Genomic DNA, 15,773 nt, shown 5'->3' with positions numbered 1-15,773 from the left:
GCGCGGGGCTGCGGGGCCGCTCCGCGGTGCCACACCCCCGGGGGAGGGCAGCAGGAGCGCCCGAGCCCTCAAACCGGCGGGGAGCCGGCGGGGCGGGGGATGGAGTAGCGGGACCGGGTGCTGCGGGAGCACACAGCGCGGGGAGCGGAGCGGCGCGGCAGGGGCCATGCACCGGGGCATAGCGGGCTAAGGGCTGGCGGCGGGTGGTCGCCCGGAGACTCCGCACCTCGGGAGTGACGTCCTGCTGCAGTGCCGCCGCCTGCCTACGCTGCCCGAGCTCGTCAATGGAGCTGGAAAACATCGTTGCCAACACCGTCTTGTTGAAAGCCAGGGAAGGTGAGAGAGCGGCCGGGGGGCAGTGGGGACCGGAGCATCCCTGTCGTAGTCACCCCTCCGCGGAGCGATGCCCGTGGGGAGAGGGGAGGGGGGGCGGTAGCGGTGGGGCTGCTGGCTTTCGGGGTGCCATGTGGCTGAGCCGGCGTTTTAACCGGTTCTTTCGTGCTGGAACCCCGGTGGAAAGGAAAATACCGCTTTCCCCAACAGTGTGCGGGGGTTTGGGAAAGGAAGTGAATGAGATTGCAGTGATTATAATATTCACCCATCTCTTCCTTCCCCCCCCCCCCCCCCAAATCTGGTCCCACAGATTGTGCTATTTCAGCGCCTATTGTTAAAGGTCAGCTGCAGATGCATTCATTCAAAAGGGCTTAGCAAATCTGCAAATAGCTTTCCGCGCCGTGGGGTGAGACCGGCAGGATCGCATCGCTCCAACCTACAGTCATTGCCTTATTCGGCGTTATTAGGTGATATCATGTTGCTGCAAACATGCCTGTTGTGGACGGGGGGGGGATGTTTGTTCGCGGTCGGAGGGGATGGGGCTCGTTCCGTGCCCCGGAGAGCCCCGGGGCTCGCTGCATGGGGGCTGCATCCCGACCCGGACCGGCGGCGGGATGCTTCGGGCGATGCCGGTGCCGCTGTGTTCAGAATACAGTGGGGATCTCTTGTCCATCGCCCTTCCCGCCCCCCCGAAGCCCCAAATCCGAGCTGCGGTAGCCGCCGGCACACAGGGCTCGCCGGACAGTGTGCTTTCTTCTCCGCGCAGTGCGGAGGGAGGCGATGCTCCGGGCGCTGCCGGCGGAGGGGGTCCGAGGCTCTGGGCTCTACCCGCGGAGCTCCCGGGAACATCCCCCGGCGGGAGGAGCAGCGCAGCGCACCAGCAACACGTCCTACGGCTGCGGCATCGCTGCCGGGGTGCGATCCGAGACGGACGGTCCGACAGGCTGAGAGCTGGGCTGGGTCAGCCTGGGAAAGAGAAGGCTCCTGAAGGGGAGACCTGAGAGCAGCTCCAGTGCCTAAAGGGGCTGCAGGAAATCTGGAGAGGGGCTGTAGGGACAGGCAAAGGGGAATGGCTTTAACCTGCCAGGGGGAGACTGAGATAAGCTCTTAGGCAGAAGCTCTTCCCTGTGAGGGTGCTGAGGCGCTGGCACAGGGTGCCCAGAGAAGCTGTGGCTGCCCCATCCCTGGCAGTGTTCAAGGCCAGGTTGGACACAGGGGCTTGGAGCAAGCTGCTCTAGTGGAAGGTGTCCCTGCCCGTGACAGGGGTTGGAACTGGGTGAGCCTTAAGGTCCCTTCCAACACAAACCAGTCTGGGATTCTGTGATCTGTTGGCTGCAACCTGTTTAAATCTATGCATCTATTGCCTTGTTCACTGCTTAAAATAAGCTGTTTCCTCAATCTTTATTTAGGCTTCTCTTCCCTGAAAAGAGTTGCTATGCTTTCAAGCGTGGTATAACCTGCAGCCCTTGTTCCCCTGCCCCCTGAAGTGCTGGGCACTGCCTGCCAGTGAGGCTGGGGATCACTCAGTGGACTTCAGCCTGCGTCCCTCTGAAGCTGTGGAATTACAAGTAAAGCAATGTTAGTTTAGTAAAAGGGATCATTCCAATAGCCCTCCCCTGGCGTGATCCTTTTGCTGGGAAAATAGTTCCAATTGTAAAATACTGTTTATATAACTCCTGGGCTGTTGAACTTGTGAGGCTTGAAAGAGTAAAGTCCTGAGATCCTCCCCAGAAAAGCTCTATAAATAATGAGGGCAAAGGTGTGTGATTCCGTTTGGCAGATTGATGAATTATAACCCCCTTCTGATGGAGAACTTGTATTTAAAATGGTAACAGAAAACACAACTTAGGATGGAGTTGTTGCTCCCAGCAATGCAGTACTCGCTTGGATTTCAGTAGGCTTTAGGACTACTTTAAAGGACTGGTATTAATTACAGTCATTGTGTGGTGTGTTCCAAGAGCCAATATTTTGCAAGGAATTCTAAATGTGCCACTCAGTTTTATGGTCCTTTTCTACCCTCCCCAGCAAGATGGTAACAGTAATGGTGGTTTATTGTGTTAAAGTCTTATTGAAGAAGCTGTTAGCTGTAACCCAAATGGCAGAACTTTATCAGGTTTACTCCAAACTATATTCCAACTTTTAATCATATATGAAGCTCCAGCAACTTGTATTTTTGAGGCTTGGTGCTTATTTATTTCTAAAACTCTTTTGGATGGGGTGCTGAATCTTTTATAATGAAGGATAAAGGCCAGGCTATGGACCTGACATGGGAGCCATGATTATTCTGCCTGTATCGCTTGTGTTTCCATGTTTTTTAGCTATTGCAAGCTGCTGTGAGTAAAGTGTTCTTAAGATTTGCGGAGAGTAATGTAGGTGGATGTCATTTCATTGCGATTGGAGAAGACAGACAGCATATGGAAGACCAAGACTGAAAGCAAATTAATATATTGAGGCTTATGATATCTAAAAATAAGTTTGTTCCCGGTCCTGCTGACTCCATCAATACGTTTAGCTGGGTGATTGTGTAGCCAAAGCCAAGTACATGCGTGTGTGTTTCCACTTGTGAAGGCAAAAGTAAGAGCTTTATTACTGGTACTTGTACATGTGCCTGAACAAGGCTCCAGGGAGACCTTAGAGCAGCTTCCAGTGCCTAAAGGGGCTACAAGAAACCTGGAGGGGGAATTTGGACAGAGGGTGCCCAGAGAAGCTGTGGCTGCCCCATCCCTGGCAGTGTTGAAGGCCAGGTTGGACACAGGGGCTTGGAGCAAGCTGCTCTAGTGGAAGGTGTCCCTGCCTGTGGCAGGGGTTGGAACTGAATGAGCTTTAAGGTTCCTTCCAACACAAACCAGTCTGTGGTACTTAATGTCAGAAGAAGGAAAATGATGATATGCACTCTGCACTCAATAGTAAAAGCAGGTTTTTTTCCTTGTCCCAATGGCAAGGAGAGCACAAACCCTGTGTCAGCAGCAACAGAGAAGTTTCAGGTTGGTTTCAAAGGCAGGTGCAGGTAGGCCTGCAATGCTCAGTCCAGGTCTTCTGTCAGGGGCTCAGAATTAGGGTTGAGTGACCACCACAAACATTTTCTAGCAAATATTGGTTTAAATTTTGCAACCATTTGCTTTGGCCTCGGTAGCATTTTTCCTATGGTCCCTTGTGTGAGTTCATTTGTGGCCAATTTGTACTGAAGCAACCCCTGATGCAAAGTGAGCTTTTTCAGCTGAAGCACCAAGAAGCAAGTTTTATAACTGTTTTATACAAATACTTGCACTTGCATCCTGATGATTGCAACGAGAAGCACACCCAGAATTAACTGATGCCATGTGATACATGAGTAATCTTATTAGAGCAACCAAATGCCGTTCACATACAAAAATGTATTTCACTGAATAGTGTTGAGCAGGGAATAAATTTCAGGCAGTCTTCAACTTTTTGCAGAATATAACGTTTTTAACACAAAATTACACGTAAGTTACTTGTTATACTCAGGGGTCTGCCAGTCTGAACATGTAGAAATTGGAGTTTTATTGCATTTGAAAGTTCATTCATGATTTATGAGGAATAAGTTTGTGCTGTGTCCTCAGTTATCGTTTCTCATTTCTTGGATGCGAAATCCCATTTCACAACTCGCTAGTCCCTTTTAGGAGTGAATAGAAAATACATCTGGCGTAATTATAGGAACCAAATAGGTATTTGGGACTATCTTACGTTGCCTGGGGAAAGCAGAGAAGGGAAGACAAGAAAGATAAGAATCAGAAGAAAAGCAAAATAATAACAGTATCAGTCATTTTGGGTTTAGTAAGAACCTCAAATTATAAGGTGGTGAAACATTTATCTGGATCTTTTCATTAGCTGCCTTGTTTCTGAGCCTCAGCCATCACGTCTGAAACACAGAATCGGGTAGCCATTAGTGATGGAGATACACCATCCTGTTGGCGGTGAATCCAGGTTGGTGAATGAGTCCCAGTTTGTTTTATGGCTGTTGGACAGAGGACATCATGAGAATCGAGGGGTTCAGGAGAGACTGAGGGCTGAGTCTCCCACTGTTTCAAAGGAACTTTAACAGCCCTAAACCAAGGGAGCTTTAAAACACATCTACAGACTCGTGAATCTGCCCCTGCCTGTCAAAAGCAGTAAGATAAAAGAAGTCTTTCAAAGAGGCTGATGATTAAGCCATGATGTTTGTATGAAAACCAGACAATGTGGTCAGATAAGCAATAGTGATTACTTGGATACTCTTCTGCATGATCCCTTCCTTTCCAGCTATAAGATCAGTCTTCCCTTGTGTTACCTGTGGCTTCTATGTGCAGGAGCTTTCTTAGACAACCTCAAACACATTTCAAAACCCAAAGACAAATTCACTCTGAAACTGCAAAGTCCTTTGTACAAACAGACTGACAATTCCCACCGCTTTAAACCTGTAGTGATAAATAAGTTAGTCATCACAGTTATTAGCTTTAAAACAGCCAGTTTGGAAGAGAAACTATTGTTTTTCTCAGACCCGGGGTTTCTAAAGTACAAAGTTACCATTTAAACCTGGTAAAAAGGAGGAAAAATCGTCCTTCAACCACTAAACCACAGCACAAATGCATTTTCCTCCCCTTTTTAGGTAGACTGGAATTCTCAAATAAGCTCATTTATGACACCTAAGCAGAGCCTTTGATCGGCCCAGCCAAAAGGAGTGCCCTTCTTTTATCTGTCTCAGTGCTTTTTGATGAGCGCACGCTGCTGCCATATAACATGTGAGAAGTGCCCGTTCATAAATTGCTGTATTTTTAGCTTGCTTTTGCGGGATGATCACAGGAGAGATGTGTGTGTGTGTGTGTGTGTGTGTGTGTGTCTCCTTGTTGGCAGAAGACTCGCAATAAATCCTCACCAAGAAGCGTGATTGCTTTCCAAGAACTTGGCTGCAGAGTGATTGGAAAAAAGGCAGTAGAACAATGAAAAGCATATTTTGAAGGAAAGAAGGTGACTACAGTGACAGCCAAAACCCATGGGGAACATGGTTATTGCAACTTGACTTTAGCAACTTCATTAACCAGTGTGTTGAATGCAGGATCTAAGGGCCTGTCCTCTATCCCTGCATATACCCAAGTACTTTGTAACGAAGACACCTCTCTAAGCAGAGGAAACGTGCATGTAGTGACTCAGTTTAGTTTTCCTTCTGCAGGTCAAGTAAAGCTCTCACTGCTGCAATAGCTTAAAAATCATTTCGAGAATGGGATCAGCCATTACTCCATACGCAACAGGGTGCTTTTAAGCAGTAGTTTAAAAAAGAGATTCCTTTTCAAGCCTCTAGCCATTTCTTTCTGGGGGAAAAAAGTCCAGAAGATTTGGAATATTTAATTATATTTTAATCAAGGAAATTCAGAAAACAGGATTCTTCAGGCCTTTGTGGAAGGGATGTGTGAGTCTGCATGACTTTGACATCTCCCTTTACAGAAGGAACTTATTTCTGTAGCCATAGCTGGCTTAAAGCAAATGTGTGTGTCTACGTACATGTAGAACTGACTTGAAATCCCCTTCCATGCTATTTTTTTTTGATAGGAGGATTGGTGCAGACTAAGTTAGAGCTGCTGCTGCTATAGCTGTGCCCTTGATGGGGACTCTGTAGTTTGGGGTTCTCCCTGTGGTCAACTGCAACAGTTTGCAGTCATGGGATGGGGCGATGCTGGAGAACCCAAGAGTTCTTCCACTCAAACCTCATCACTGAAGACAGGACCGTGTCTTTTCATGGGTGTTGTTACTGTGGAGCTTGGATGGGGCTTGGAGCAACCTGCTCTAGTGGAAGGTGTCCCTGCCCATGGCAAGAGTTGGAACTGGATGAGCTTTAAGCTCCCTTCCAATCCATACCAGTCTGTGACTCTATGTTCCTATGAACTATGATGTTATGGCCTCATTACTATCTAGTTTATTGAATTTGTAGGCATGTAAAAAAACATACTTAGTACTGAGCTGTGACAGTCTCTCAGGTTATTAACATAAAAACCATTACCTAGTAAAACTTCTAGAACAAATATTAACCATACTGGTTTGAATGGAGCTGCTTACATCTGCTCCATTAATCTCATGTGATTGCTTTCCTCAAATGCAAAATGGTAAATCTAGGAAGAGACTCCCGTCTTTGTTATCACTATGAGAAAGGTTTGAATTGGTTGCTGAAATTGTCCTTTCAGAGAAGGTATTTCAGTATTTAAGGCATAGACATCACTTTTAGAGGTAATTGACTCTGTAGCTTTTTGTATCAATTAAAATATTCTAAGGTAATATAGGCAAAAAATTGCCTGAAAGAGGCGGTTTTAGGGATGCTCTACTGAGCATTGCCAGGCCAGCAGCACTTGGACCAAACTAACACGTGTCTTTATATAGCTCCAGAATGAAAGCCTCCATCACAGACTAGCCCTGACATCGGCCCTGCCCCAAGTGTCCATCCATGCCTTTGTCACCAGGGGGTTGGTGGATGTGTGCGTGTGTGTTGCCCCATTCTGAAAGCAATGAAGAAGAAACAACTGAAGATGAATGCAACAGCCCTGACATTGGTGTTTTGAGGCTCTGGACCTATGTTAGAGCTGTTTGGTGGCTGACCTTGCTTCCATTTTCCTTTATACCTGTGGGCAGTACAATGGGTTATTACTGAACCTGAGCACAAAAAGCAACCCTCCACCCCTGTACCATTTTAGTCTTCTTGGAGGGTGAGCTCCCATTTGAGGTATGCTTTGCTAGCTCAGATCTGCTAATGATTTCTCTTTCTCTAACTCAGAAGATGAACATCTGTGTGCTGAGAACTCTGCTGCAGTGGAGGGTCTGAAGCACCAGTTGTGTATTCAGACTTACTAATGCAGATGTGCTCTGGTCTTCATAAATCCCAAAGCTGACTGCTAGGATGAGGCAGGGTCCTTCTGCGTGTGTAGAGCCAGAAGTTGTAGTTTTTATTGCTTGGCTGACCTTACGTATTTAGGCATGTAGCTGATTCTTCTCCTATCCTCTTTTTACGTCAGCATTACTCTGCGAATGACTTCTGGCTTGTATTGATCCAAAGAAAGCTTCTGAACCTCTAATTTATGTGCAAGTATTGATGCTAAAGTCAATGGCATTATTTCCATGGCTAAACCATCCACAAAATCACATCAGGATCCACATCAGTGCATTGGAAAAGTGTAAAAGCAAATTATTTTATCGAAGCAGCTACTGCCTTCATCAAATGGTAGTCAGATCCGATAAATAAAGGTTCTGGATAGGAACTACAACCCTTCCATCCTTTTTTTTTCCTGTTAATGAAGATGGGGGCTAAAGATCTACCTCCTGCTCATCTATGAGATCTTCCCCTGGACCTCTATTCCCTAAATATTCTCTATGCTCCAAGTTTTCTGTGTGGCACTTGGCAAGAAGAGAATCGATTGCTCCTTGTTTTTACAGGCGCATAATCTAAACAACAACAAGATGATATAATCCTAATATTTCTTTAAGACCACAGGATGTGAAATTAAATGGAAAGGCCAGAAAAATAAAGAACCCTGCAGTTTGATTACACTCAGCTGGATTATCTTTGTAATTATTTTGCTTGGAAGGTTTAAAACTGCGTACTGCTCTGGGAGAAAGATCAGGCAGGGAAACCGAAATTCAACTTTCTAAAGGAAATATTGCTAAGATGATGGGTATTTCAATTTTAATGGATATTTTCCTTAATTTTGGGGGGGGGGGGGGGGGGAATCGATCCATAGAGTTGCCTGTTAAAGGATGGAACAAAGTAGAGGGGAGAGGGAAGATGGGTGAGACTGTGAAGTCTGTACAAGTGGCTCAGCTGCTTCTAGTTCATATAGTGTCTCTTCAGATATAGTTGTCACAAGCATTTAATGGGGAAAGAAGGGCAGGCTAAAAGGGCTAGAAACGCACACAAGTACTTGAGTCTCAGTTCAGACCTGGGAGTGAATAATGCAAATAATATTAATGAAGGAAGGGTGGCTGTGCTCTGGGATGGAAATATTCACTACAATTTGTCTATCCATCATTTCCAGCATCTAAAGGTGTGTTTACTCTGCATGAGTAGTCCCTTGGACTTCATGGAGGGGCTTCTTGGTGGTTGGGAATGTGGCTGGTTTGTGCTCAGGGATCAGTCAGTCCTCACTGCTGCAGTGCTGTTCCAGTCAGTAAAACTGCACTGATATAACTGAAGTAAACTACTGGCAGCTATGGGGAAAGGCTTACTATGTCATTTTGTCCCTTGCCCTCCATGCACTTCTTAAGGTTTGAAACAGGTTTGGTATAAAAATGACTCTATCTCTTGAAGGATTTTTGCAGTCCAAGAATTCCTGATTTTTCTGGTTAAGTTTTCCTTGCTCTTCTCTCCTTACTCATCTAATCCCTTTTGTACAGTTTTCAGTCTCCAGGTACTTTTTCTCATCCTCTCTTTAACAGGACAGTTCTAGCCCCAGCAGTGGGCTCCTAGGAGGTGTGCCTAGGGATGGAGTTGGCCATGCGGGTGGTCTGAATCTGGTCCTCATTCAGCCCCAACTCAAAACCAGCCGATATAACTGGTCAAACGGGGAGGAGCCCTGGGGAAGAGGGTACATGAGGGTATTTGAGTAGTTTGCATCAGTGTGGTTGCTTATGGAGTTCCCTGTTGTCCTGAGGGTGATGAGGAGGCGGTTAATAAGCAGTAGCAGCAATTTTGTGTGTTGGTGAGTATTCTCTTGGGTCCCATTGGGTGCATGACTTCACCATGAGCTTGGCTTTTCCTGGTAGGCTGAGGTTATGTTACAAGTCCTAGAAGTTACCCTAATTTGGGGACAATACTTCCTTTGCTTAACTGCTCAAAGCACCATTCTCTATCTTGTGTGGGCATGTAGCACGCTGGCTTCTGGGATGCTGTTTACTAGCTCCCAAGGCTGCTGAGCCATTGCCCTTTTCCTAGCGTCAGTCTCGGAGTGAATACATTTGGATGGCTTTGTTTCCTCTCCGTTGCAATGGTCTAAGTTTTTCTAGAGTGAATTTTCCATATTTTATTCTTCCTGCTTTCTAATCTTTCTAGTTTATTTTCCCTGTCATAGAATCATAGAATAGTTTGGATTGGAAGGGACCCTGTCCCTGTTTCTGACACCACCTCTGAATCTGAGAAGCCTTTGATGTACTGTTTAAAATATATATAATTACACTGGATTAAATGTCAGTTTACTGGCCACATCTAAGGCTTTGTGTGTTTTCTCTCTTGTACTATCCTTGGTTGTTCTTTGGTCAGTGTTTAGTCTGTGTGACAGGGCTCCTATCTAAAATAATTGAAATTGTTCTCCCCCCGTGCATGTGTTATGGGAGACCTTCATGACTCCATAGGGAGGGTTTAATACAATGAAACTCTAGACTCTGCCTGGCTGAGAGTGCTCCTTCAGTTCTATCTGTCCATCCTGTGTGTCCCAGGAAAGGGGTTACCTACCAGGAGAACAGGGAAGCTCTGTGAGTTACAGTTGTGTTTGCTTGGCAGCATCTGCAGAAGGCACTGATAGAGAATCTCTTCCTTTGGAAGAAGTAAAGAAAGAGAAATGCAGCTGGAAGAGGAGATTTAGAAACAAAGGGTTTCAATGATGCCAAACGAAAACAACACCAATGGGTCCTCAGTGGTGCTTCCATCAAAATACTCTCATAGGCAGTGCAAGGGAAATTAAACCTTTAGCAAGCAGATGAGTTGGAAAGAATGGGTGCTAGACTACATCATAGCTTAGCCAAGGCTTCCAAAATATCCAAGAGATATATATGTGTTTCATACTGGTGCTGTTCAATGCTTGTTGTTCAGTTTTGTCTTGGATTTTTGTTGATTTCATCTTCCCATTGCTTTCCTTCCTGCTCCCTCGTAGGTTTGGTTTTATTTCTTACTGGGGACAAAGTTTAGATTAGGAATTCCTTTCAGCCAGTGTGCTTTCTTCAGTCTTCTTTAGCTTTGGTTGTTACAGATCCTTCTTTATTCATCTTCCAGTGCGCTGGATCTCTATGAAGTTGGCTGCCTTTGGTCCAGCAGCAGAGATTCTAGTCATAAGCACAGTAGAAATCAGTAGGGGTGAACTTGCTACTTCCATGGCAAACCTTTCTCTATCAGAAATCCAATGGAACAACCACCTTCTCTGTTGTGAAGCATGGTACAAAAATGCAGTTGCTCACCCTGCAAGTTTTGCAGAGGAAATTTTACTTGGCTAAGATGTATGGAAAATTAAGAGATTCTGAAGACTCAGCCTTAATCTTACTTACTCTTAGGGGAAGAACAGTTGTCCAGTGCAACATTTGGAAGTGGAAATACAGGCGTTTGGATTAATCTATTAATAAACCTTTTTCTGTTTCCCTCCATAGCAATTCCACATCTACATTTGATCTTTGAATCATGATTTTGTGTTTTCTGAGGATGCCAAGTTATAAATCATGTGTTGACTGAGCGTTCCTCATGAAGCACACATCTGGGAAAGTTTGTGCTTTGTTTATTTCACCAGCAGCCAAGTTTTGGGAAGAGCTATCCAGATGACTTGCGTATGATGTAAGCTTCTCTCAAGGTTACAGTACACCTTTCCTGTATGTAGATGCATTTAGTGTGCATCTCCTCAATGCGAGACGTAGGAGTGGTTTAGGACTCAAAAAAACCCCAAACCACAAACTTTAGCTCTCTGGTTTGGAAAGCTGGCAATAGAACAGGAAAGCATTTGGAGTAAAACTCCTCCTTGCCACGTGTCATTGACAGGTGCCCATAGGAAGTCATAGACGGAACGATCCTTCCCCAAGCCTGTCTTTTCAGCCTCCCACTCTAAGGACTTCCCGAAGAGAAGGTGGCTTTTCCCTGTGGTATTTAATAGTGGGATCTATCCTTTATGTGTTTGTTTCATCCATTTTTTTTTTGACCACATTTGTAATTTTGGCCTGAGCAGCTTCCTGTGGCCATGAGTTCCATCGTGTAACAAAAGCATGCAAGCTTCCCCACATGTGTACTTCATGAGGGACTCTCAGTTGATGTGTGACTTATGTTTTGGCAACCTCAGAAAGCACTCATTGTGAAGATGTGGAAGTGTCTTGGACAGGAAAAAAAAGGAATTGTCCACAGATCAAGTACTTTCTTTTTTCACATGTTGATTCCATTGCTTCTGCCCCAGTCTTTATTAGATCATTCCTGATTTTGTAACCTGTTATCACATCCCCTTAGTAGGCTTTTTCCAGGCAGAAAGGTCCATGTCTATCACCTCTGTCGCTTTGCATCTTCTAATTCTGTATCCTTTTGAAATGGGTGACCAAAACTACACAGCACGTGCCCTGTGTGTGCAATGGGCAGTGGCACGGTGGTGCTGACCGCTTTGTACTTTCTTCTTGTCACAATCTTAACTTGATGTTTGCTTTCCCCCCCCAGCATCACAAGTACTCATTACTAAGCCTACTGGCAGCAACCTCAGCAAACTGTCTCCTGAGCTGCAGTGTTTAATTTAGAGCCTGTTGTTTGGTGTATATAGGAAGAGTTCTTTTCCTTCATGTGCAATATCGTGCTGTCTACACAGAATTTAATATCTTTTCCTTTGTCCCTTAACTCTAAAGTGGGTCAATATTGCACTATTCAATACTCCTGCAACTCTTCACAGGCTTCTTAGTTACAACTGTCCTGCATGGTGGCAAATGTCATCCTGGTATTTATCTCTTTTCTGGACCATTAATAGTGTGAAATTTGAATAGTCTTATTGCAGATCTCTGTGCACCCCACTTTTATCCTCACTCCACTGTCAGTCTTATCTGTGATTTCCCATCTTGCCACCTGCTGCGGACTCGCAGCAGGGTCTCCTCTCCCAAAAGGGTTTAGTTCCTTAAGAACTGTTGGAGGTCCTTGCCAAAAAATCACCGCTCAGAAGCGACAAAGCCGCTTGCCCAAGCAGCTGTGACTGCAGCCAACTTGTTCCAGAGGTGGAGAAGGAAAGCAGAAACCTGTGAATGAGAAATGTTGGAATTTGCCAGCTGATGGCAGTATTCGAAGGAGCCATCCCTGTGTCATCTGAGGTTTGGGAAAACAACATCAGGGTTGCACCAGGGGTTGAAAGACAAATCCCAGGTGAACACTTGAAATGGGCACAGTTTGAACTTGCTCATCAAATCTCTGACCATGTGAAGCTGTTGTAAGGTCAGCAATCACTTCTAATGTAATAGAGCAGCGTGATGCATGCCAGTAGGCCACTGGCTGCGATATGCATATAAAAATAAACCCAACCCAAACGTTCCACCCTGCTCCCAAACCCTGCCAATCCCGGGGTTAAAAAGAGGAGCTAAAAGTAAGTGGTTTCAGGTAATCATTCTTCAGGACCTGTGCACTAAATACTCGCCTCTGTCCACGCATACATGCACAGGATCAACCTCTCCCCTCAGCCAGCTTAAAGTGAAACCTTCAGCAGGTCCTGGGACATTTGTTATTCTGGCTCGTGCATCCCTCCAGCTGCAAAATGTTTATTTGGCTGTGAAAAGTCGATGAAGTAACAAACTTTGATGGGTTCATCATATTGTTTTCTCTTCCTTTTTTGGGATGCTGTTTGCCTCGCGCTCTCACGGGGAACACATCTCTATCTCTATGTACAATAAATACTGGATGCTGCGAAGGACTGCCAGTGTGTGCAGCGCAGGTATGAGCCGTGCTCTGCTTGGAACCCTTCTGTGGCCCTGCAGATTGCCATGATTTCAAGTTGCCAGTAGTTTATCCTTGCTTATTAGCAGTTTACAGGTAATGCTACCATGACACTGGGATTATTCATGGAGTCAAGTGACGAAGTAAACTCTGGCTTTGCAAACATAGCTGGGAAAGGAGATGGAGATGGATATATTATTTCTTGAGTGACCTCCCTAAGACCTCCTGATGGTGGTTGGTATAAACAAACTGGTAATTGGAAAGTTAGGATAAACAGAAGGCAGCTTTTTAAACCTTATGGATGTGCTGTGTAAATGGCCTACAGTCATGCTCAAGTCTATATGTAACAAATCCTTTGCGAAGGGATTGTTTGAATGTAGCTTTAAGCAGATGCTTACCAGCTGTGAGAAGGCATGAGGCTTGTTTAGGAGCCCAGGAATGTTTCACAAGGTGAGGACAGAGCATGTTTGTGTTCTGAGTCTCTGGCCTAAGTTCAGAAATACTTAGTGATTTCGGTTTCAGTTGTTAGATACAGTGAGTCGAGAAGGCATTAAAATTGGGACTGAAATACTGGATATTATACTCTGTTAAAAGGCATATTCTGAGCAGGGAAGAACCAAATGTGAGAGGTCTGGCATGTTTCTAGGGCTGGATACTGCATAGGACAGGCAGTGAAGCTTTGATCCCTGCCCTTTGTTAAGCTCTGGGCTCGAGGTTATCACTCAAATGCTGCATCGCATCTGTGAAGAGGGAATGTAGAAGGCTGCAGTGCTGCCCATGTGAATCTGCTAGTGCAGGTGCCAGCTGAAGATGCCATCCTATAAATACTAAAGCAGGTAAATAAATTTCAGATGTGAATAGTCCCATAAGGTGAACCGTTTGTTGACAGAGGCAATTTGAGCAATTGCTCATCAGTGGATGTAAATGCTTCACATCCCTTGTGTAAAGGAAGTCACACTTTATACAAGTAGTTAGAGGGCCCGACACCTAATTCCAGCTGATAATTGTGGGAAGACTCTCTTTAAGGAGGTTTTGCTTGTTTAAAAACATGAGATGTGCAGACACTTCTCTTGGCTAACACAGATCTGCGCTATGACCACGGGATCTTTTGATCCCGGTTGATTGCCAGTCACAATGAATGTATGCTTAAAAACCCACAAGCAGTGATGTGTTAAATTCTCTAGTATCTCATGGCAGATGAAGCTTCATTTGATCTCAGTAGATGAATTTCAGCTGGAGGATAAAGCTAATTTCTAGGATTGCATAATTCTGCACGGGAGTGAATTTTGCTTTTTGTTTTCCTCTGGGAAGGGGAAAGAGGGAGAGGAAGAGCTTGACAGGAATCAGTTGTTTTTATTGAAGAGAATGTGAGGAAATGGCATCTTCCAATAAATACAGATTTTATTGGAGCTGAATACTATGACAAATAGTTTAGACTTGGAACTTCAGATTTGGTATGTGAGCAGAGCAACTCTGCTGAGATTTGTGTGCATTGCTAAGATTAATGAAATACACTTTGTAAAGAAGGGCAATGATTCACTGAGTAAAAATAGGCAGCATCTTCAAGAGCTTGTAAACACAGCTATTAATTTTAGGACTAGAATCTTATACTCTTTGTCTTAGCTTGAGAATAACGCCACTGCACTTCATGACACTATTTAGTGGGTACAAATTCAGCTCTTAAATAGGTATTTTAGAAGTGGCCACAGTTGCATCTTTGCATGCTTTGTTCGTGCTTTGCAATATCTTCATGATACTTTTACTGTATAAAATATTAATCTCTTCCATTTGAGCCATCCTCTACACCACAAATCCTGCTTGGCACGTTTGCTGCAGTCAGTAATGGCAATAGCAAAGGAGCCAGAGGTGATGTGCCCCTCCTTGTCTACCTACTTACCTTGGGGTTTTGCGGTCTAGAAAGTGCTCCTTGGTGTGAGTCACCAGAAAGATCTTGTGATTATTTTTTGCCTCTTTATTTTTTCATCCCAGTTTTGATTGTGCTTAAGGTTCACCTGATGCTGCACTGCCCTGAAGGAAAGGGAATGACTTTCCTCTTCTCTGCCGTAACCTCATCTCTTGTAGCTTTTATCCTTTTCAGTATCAGAGAGAAGCTTTCTTTGGCTCGACGCAGCTCTGTGGTGATCTTCCCAACAGCTCCTGTCTTATTCCACTGTCTTGATCTTCTGCATGAAGCATGTATTTGTTTTCTTTCAGATGAAGGAAGCCTCAAAGTTTGGGCAGGAGCCAAAGGCTCAATTCCATTAACTTTTATTTAATGGAACACAGCAAAATCACAATTTTATTTCATTTTTTTTTTTAAGCTGAAAGCACAAACCCCATATTTGGGTGCCATCTCCTTTTGCTTTTGATGAATAAGCCAAAGGCCCAGCTTACTCCTCATGCATGAGTATTAGTAATCACTTTGTGTCAATGGGGTGAGCACAGAGATCCCAAGTACAGTTTGCTGTGGTCTGTCTGCGTTGGTGACCCTTCCAAAGCTGGAGCAAGCAGGCAGTGTGGCAGAGGCGGTGTAGAGGCTCTCCTGAAAGGATTTCATGGTAATCTAGGAGTTGTGAACAGCATGGAGATGGTCCCAAGTTTTCCATCCTGGGCTGCAGCTGATGATGAGCACTTCGCACAGATGTGAGTTTTGACCCCTCTCAGCTCTGGGCTCGCTATGGAGCCCTGTCTTATTTGCCTTGTATACCTGATGCTCTTTAAAACATTAAATGTACCTTTATGTGTTCCTTAGGGAAGTAGGCAGATACAACCAGAGCTGTAGAACTGTGTGAAGTCTGTAGCTGGTTTTGAGTTTTCTCCT

At 44.9% G+C, this 15,773-nt stretch overlaps 1 protein-coding gene across 1 annotated transcript in view; it reads left to right on the top strand.

The window, feature by feature from the left end:
- The window catches only part of GRK5 (G protein-coupled receptor kinase 5), a 162,005-nt gene continuing 146,232 nt past the window's right edge, over nucleotides 1-15,773 (top strand). Inside the window, exon 1 of the mRNA XM_057417359.1 lies at nucleotides 1-336. Coding sequence (XP_057273342.1) covers nucleotides 285-336 — 52 coding nt within the window. The 5' untranslated portion in view covers nucleotides 1-284. The remainder of the gene's footprint in view (nucleotides 337-15,773) is intronic.

Source organism: Pezoporus wallicus, unplaced genomic scaffold (assembly GCF_028554395.1).
Source record: "Pezoporus wallicus isolate ANWC-B61680 ecotype Strahan unplaced genomic scaffold, APGP_CSIRO_Pwel_v1 contig_8188, whole genome shotgun sequence".
Taxonomy (NCBI): domain Eukaryota; kingdom Metazoa; phylum Chordata; class Aves; order Psittaciformes; family Psittacidae; genus Pezoporus; species Pezoporus wallicus.
The sequence above is the reverse complement of the archived record's forward strand: the minus strand, read 5'-3'. Positions and strand labels throughout refer to the sequence as shown.